The sequence below is a fragment of the Eleginops maclovinus genome, chromosome 1 (assembly GCF_036324505.1).
Source record: "Eleginops maclovinus isolate JMC-PN-2008 ecotype Puerto Natales chromosome 1, JC_Emac_rtc_rv5, whole genome shotgun sequence".
Taxonomy (NCBI): Eukaryota; Metazoa; Chordata; class Actinopteri; order Perciformes; family Eleginopidae; genus Eleginops; species Eleginops maclovinus.
In genome coordinates this window covers 11,218,218-11,224,086 of record NC_086349.1, presented here as the reverse complement: position 1 = coordinate 11,224,086, position 5,869 = coordinate 11,218,218, and the positions used below count along the sequence as shown (strand labels likewise).

The window sequence follows — 5,869 nt, the reverse complement described above, 5'->3', positions numbered from 1 at the left end:
TCAAAAAGTCCATTGTTGAGTTAGTATTTATCATTAGGCCTATATTTGAGTGACACTTATCACCACACTTTTATAACTTTCTCTGTCGGACTATACTGAAGAGTTTTATGAGGTATTTTCGTACTGTCCCTTTAACTTCTGAGCGGATTTCCAGAAGGCTACAACCTGTAACAGGCTCAACGATCCTCCCCTTAATGGATTATTTAACAGGGGCTGAGTTCCATGTCGCCATCTGCTATAGGTAGAAAAACACTGTGGACTATTCTCTGAGGCACGCGATACCTACACGTTAGCAAACAGGGTAAATAAACACATTAAACAAAACATATTTTTCTGGAGCTTAACTTGTGCAACAGGTGTTCAGCATCCTGCGGATTTAAGGGCGAAAAGAAGATAACAGACACATCGACGGGCAAAATAAAGAAAGCAGGTTAGTTTATCGCTCAGATAAAGACTAATGGACTAAGTTGTATCTCAACATGTAAAAAGCAATGAACATGTTCATGAACGGAACTTGTTTTTTACCATTTGGCTCTGGGAGGATGTGGAGCGATCACTGAGTTTTCCCACTAAACAAACCGGGTGACTGAGATGATCTGAAGCTGTGTAAATATGATGCTGACCCCATTAGCACGGTGAAGTGATCGGGCTCAAAGCAGGCCACCACAAAAAGGAGTCGCGCTGTCTGCAGCAGAGATGGTGGTGGAGGGGGAGCGGACGCTGCTCGCCGCGAGGCAAGGGGACGTGCCGACCCTGAAGGTGCAGCTGGCGCAGAAAGCGCTCACCAACAACATCAAGGATGGGCTGGGGGCTTCACCCGTCCACCACGCAGCCCGGGCCGGGAAGCTTACCTGCCTGCGCTTCCTAGTGGAGGAGGCAGGGCTGCCAGGGAACTGCCTTGCTAACAACGGGGCAAGCCCGGCGCATGATGCAGCAGCCACCGGCAACCTGGCCTGCTTACAGTGGCTGCTGACCCAGGGGGGATGTGGGCCAGAGGTGAGTGACCGGAGCTTTAGTTGAACACGTTGGAAGTGTAGCAGACTGAAGCCTAATTCTTTCTTTCCTCTGAACTGGCTGTCATTTCTCAGAACTGTGCAGCCTACCTGCCTGTTAATCCTGGGTGGTCTAGTTTCATGCGTAAAACAGCCATGTTCAATGTTCTCTAAAGAATGGTTGCAAAGGAACAAAAAAGCTTCTGTAAAAAAAAATAACTTTCACTCAACCTACTTTAATAAAATGCCCCCCAAGGTAGGGGGGAAATTTGCTCATTTACTTATAGAAGAAACTCTGACATATTAAAATTGTAGGGATTTAACAAGGTGCTTTGCTTCCCTTCGGTTGAACATAATGCCAATAAATATGGTTTGAAAAGGCAACTACACACATTTTCAAAATCTATAGCCTAAGAAAGACCAAAGATATTGTTAACATGAACTCGCTCCCAAATCAATAAACAACCAAAACTCAAATTTGTGATATCATTTTTATATTTGAAACTTTCCTAAAGACCATTTGAGAAGGATGTTAGATGTCAGCCCAATGGGGAATGATCCAAGTATATGTGCCCTGTTGTCACTACTATAATAAAAAGAGCACAATACTTTGTTGGTCCACAACATCAGTTCCCATTCTTTGTGTATGGATAATCTGAATGCTATACTGATGACATCACAAGTTTAAGTCTTTCTTCTCTGGTTTCTTGATTTGAGGAAGAGCATGTTTAAAAATACTGAACTTCCATGAAAATAACATTTGAATTTTATTTATATCGTATCATGCCACCATGAATTTATAACAGAAATCAGCATATAATGGTCGATAATATCGGAACAATGTTATATTGTGGTCAGTCATTCAGTTGAGAAAAACTTCAACTTACTTTAGCATCGAGCCACTATGCGCTGATGTTTCTCTGAAAACGTATGTTGGTGTCCTGACGACAAAATGAAAAAGGCAGCACATGGTAAACATGAGGATTAGAAAACAAATACGCACATGCAAAATAATGTCAGCTGATAAAACATTTTGGGTTTGTCTTTAGCTGCTCTGACTCATGTCTCTCTGGTAATGAAGTATACAAAACTGGATTTGCAAAATGTACATTATTTTACAGCCCATACAGTAACTCACAGAGAGAACACAATGACAGTGTGGCTTGATATGATATCGGGGGAAGATGAAGAGTGTAGTTGAACCTTATGATCTCTTTCGACTCAACCTCAGTTCCATGTCGCTGCTGTTACTAAAATGCAAAGCATAATTCATGCTTGAAGTAAATGATGTACTACTGAGTTTATATATAGAGTCTATATTTAACATTATTTTCAACCATTACTGTCTGGTGTGCCTCTTATTCTATGCAAGCAAGTACATTTCCTTCTGCTTTATACTTCTATTCCACAACCATTCTGAGACGAATATTATACTGTACACTACCACACCACTACATGTATTTGATCATTTAAGTTGCTTTGAATATTCAAATATAGATTAATAACACACAAACAATGACAAAAGAAGTATCTAGCATTGCTATACTTTGTGCATTATTGATCCCTTGGTGAAGTGTGAAGTTTTGAAAGTAAAAGATAATAAGCTCCCCTGCAGCAGCAAATGTAAAGTGTTGCGCACAATAATGCATCACTTTCCATTAATATAACATATCTTATTCTGAAATGGTCCATGGTGTATAAGCGCAAGAATTTGAGTTATATTTTGATGCCGATTTTGATAAACTTTTAAATGTAGGACTTTTTATACTGTGGAGTACTTCTTCCGCAATATCCCAGGATACCTTGGGTGAAAGGGAAAACCTTCTCATCCCCAACACTGTCTTAATCTGAGGCGGCAGTGCTAATGACAAAGGCTGGCTTCATTTATTTTAATCAAAAACTAATTAAGGCTAATTTAACGCAAACACAAGTGCTGCAACCGAGTCAATCGAGCACTCAATCTAACCTTTAGTAATCTTTGTTTCTAAATTTATAACAGAGTAATAAGAGCTCTGTCATTTATTTAGTGTCTCCATTACTTTTGCTACCTGACAGAAGAATTACAGAGGTTTCCCCAAACCACCAACTAGCCGATAAGATATTTGGCTGACATTTTGTAAAACGTATCAATTACCACAAGCAATGCCATCTGCTTTATGGATTATCAATGCTGGCTTTCCCTTTTCATTATTGTGTCTTTTGCTTTGTGTTACTTCACAATGATCCTGATTTTATCTGATCTGGTAATATGCTCATTTGACGCATTCCACATGTCCCTTATCTATCCACATGGATGGATGCGTATGCAAATACATTTGTATGTGTTAGCTGGTGATGCAACTCTTGACACAAAGGATACAAGTGACAGGACGGTGGGTTGGAGGAGAGTTGCAAAAGCTATGATCTGTGTGTCTTTAAAAGCTACTTTGGTCGTGACAGGTATTTTGGATGCAATATCTGGGATCTTTTAGCTCTTTTATTTTTGTGGCTCAGCTGACTAAGTTTGACTGAAATTGACAGCTCAGAAATGCAACATGAGAAGCTCAAGTTTTCTCTCAGAAAGTTGCATGTGGGGGGGATATTTCAATAACAAGGTAAGCATTTATACGCAAGCTAAGCAAGGACTTACTCCCTTGTTCATAAATGCCTGCTACTAAATCACAGCATAAGGAGCTTTTAGGCTTGAAGGAAATGAACCAGCAGAATAATTCAAACCCCCTGTAAACATTGGTTTTCGACATACTATACTATGGTGTTTTTAACTATTTATGTGTATGATATTCATCTCATACAGGACACAGCTATGATTGATTCTCTTTTTCCTTATTTTCACAGTGAACACTAAAATATAATATCAAATAGTAATTCTCAAATTGTTTGTATTTATTCCCCAAATGAACTATGATAGACAGTCTCTCATAGAGGTTGCTAGTTCACAAACCATTGCAGGTTGTAAGGTAGTACAGTTTGCATGTTATTAAAAAGGTCTTCAAAAAGGTCTGCTTTCTCATATCATATTGATTATTAACATTTTTTATGCATTCATAGAACCCATATTTCAACTGTATTTCTTATTTGTTTGATTGACAGGACCGGGATAGTTCTGGTGCCACCATTCTCCACCTTGCGTCCCGCTTTAGTCACCATGAGATCACAGACTGGCTGCTGAAGAGCAGCGAGGTGGACCCCGGGGCGTCCACCGACACAGGCGCCGTCCCTGTTCACTACGCTGCTGCCAAGGGAGACCTGCCCTCTCTCCGACTGCTACTGGGGCACAGCCCAAAGTAAGAGCATATGGTTTTGTATTTGCAATGATTGCTGTTTTCAGAATCTGATGTTAGTGGGATTTAAAAGTTGTTGATTTAATTTGGTAATTTTTCAGATTTTCTGATCTTTTGTTCAGGGAGTGCAGATTGCCTCATTTTGAAAACACTATAAAAGAGGACTGGGTGTTGGTGATAAACAGTGCTCGAAATAAGATTTTCTCTGAACATATACTTTTTCCAGCAAAGCTTGACATTAAGAATAATAACAGGGGTATTGTCATTTCTTCATGGCATTTTGTCAGATTCCTAGTTAGTGTTTGCAACTAAAAACAGGTTGCAGTAGATCGACTGTTCCGATTCCGATTTCTGACTTCTGGCCCTTTAGCAGTCTAACATTAATAAATGATCAAGCATTAGGTCCATTTTTTTTAATAACAGATGAGGACAGACACAGCTGGAGTTTCAGTAGTTCGATCAGCTTTGGTCTCATGCTACACGTACTATTTACAGCACCAATTGGCACCGGTGGGAAACAACCTGGACTTTGCTCTTTTGATACCCATGGAGCAAACAAAATACTTAATGTTCACAATCCCAATTAGAAAAAAACCCTCTTAGTGATATAACTTCCACAAAATACTGCACTCCTATAACAATGTGCTGCTTGTGTAATATATCCAGAATAATTTCTCCTAATGTTCACGAAAGTCACAACAAATAAGTACATGTAATCAAATATTTTCTCACAAACCTTCACGGTTGATTGCAAATCAGGTGTCAGACAAGCAATTATTTTCTTGATCAATAAATCAGTTGAAAAGGGGGCACCCCGGGAGATCTCTCTTTGACTCATAATATAACTTCCTATAAAGAAAAAAACAAGCACATCAAATCTGCAAAAAAATAGCAATTTTGTTGTGTAGTTCCCCAAATGAATCTCAGAGATTTGTGTCTGACATTACCAAGTAGGTGCGTGAGATGTTTATCTGTTAATTGGTGCCACACTAACACGATTAAAGCCACTGGAGTAAACACTGAGGAAAGTTGTATATGTTGCTCGTCCTTTAAATAAACAGCTGAGTGTCTGAGATATTTTGTATACATTGCACTGCAGTACAAATGCAGTGACTAACTTAGTTGCATGGTTAATGATTAATATCGCCTTACAGTGCTCGGTAAAAGGTTTATGCTTGGTAAAGTTAATAAGCAGGTCCCCTGTAATGTAAGATAGGCAAGACTATTTGCTTTTCAGTTTAGCATTATTGATATCAGCACCTGTCTGGTGGTAAAAAAATAAAAAAGGTAAATTTGGAGATAACCCTTGAGCTAACGGATGTTGAATCTGCTAGTGCATAGTTCCATCATCAGAATCAGAAATTCCTTTATTCATTTGTATTTGTTACAGCAAAAAGAGCCAAAGACAGCTTAATGTTAGACCAAGATACAAAAATATATATACAACAATTACACAATTTTACAGAAGACACAAAAATAGAAATCAGAAACCGTTCTGAGGTATAGCAGCCAGGTAAATATTGCACAGTTATTAACTGTATATATACACACACATATATATATATATATATATATATATATATATATATTGCACAT

The 5,869-nt window shown here is 38.7% G+C and overlaps 1 protein-coding gene across 2 annotated transcripts in view; it reads left to right on the top strand.

The window, feature by feature from the left end:
• The first annotated feature begins 223 nt into the window (after positions 1-223).
• espn (espin) overlaps positions 224-5,869 on the top strand; it is a 36,008-nt gene continuing 30,362 nt past the window's right edge. For both annotated transcript variants that reach the window (XM_063892236.1, XM_063892244.1), the window contains exons 1-2: positions 224-996; positions 4,083-4,276. In XM_063892236.1, coding sequence (XP_063748306.1) covers positions 697-996; positions 4,083-4,276 — 494 coding nt within the window. In that variant the 5' untranslated portion in view covers positions 224-696. The remainder of the gene's footprint in view (positions 997-4,082; positions 4,277-5,869) is intronic.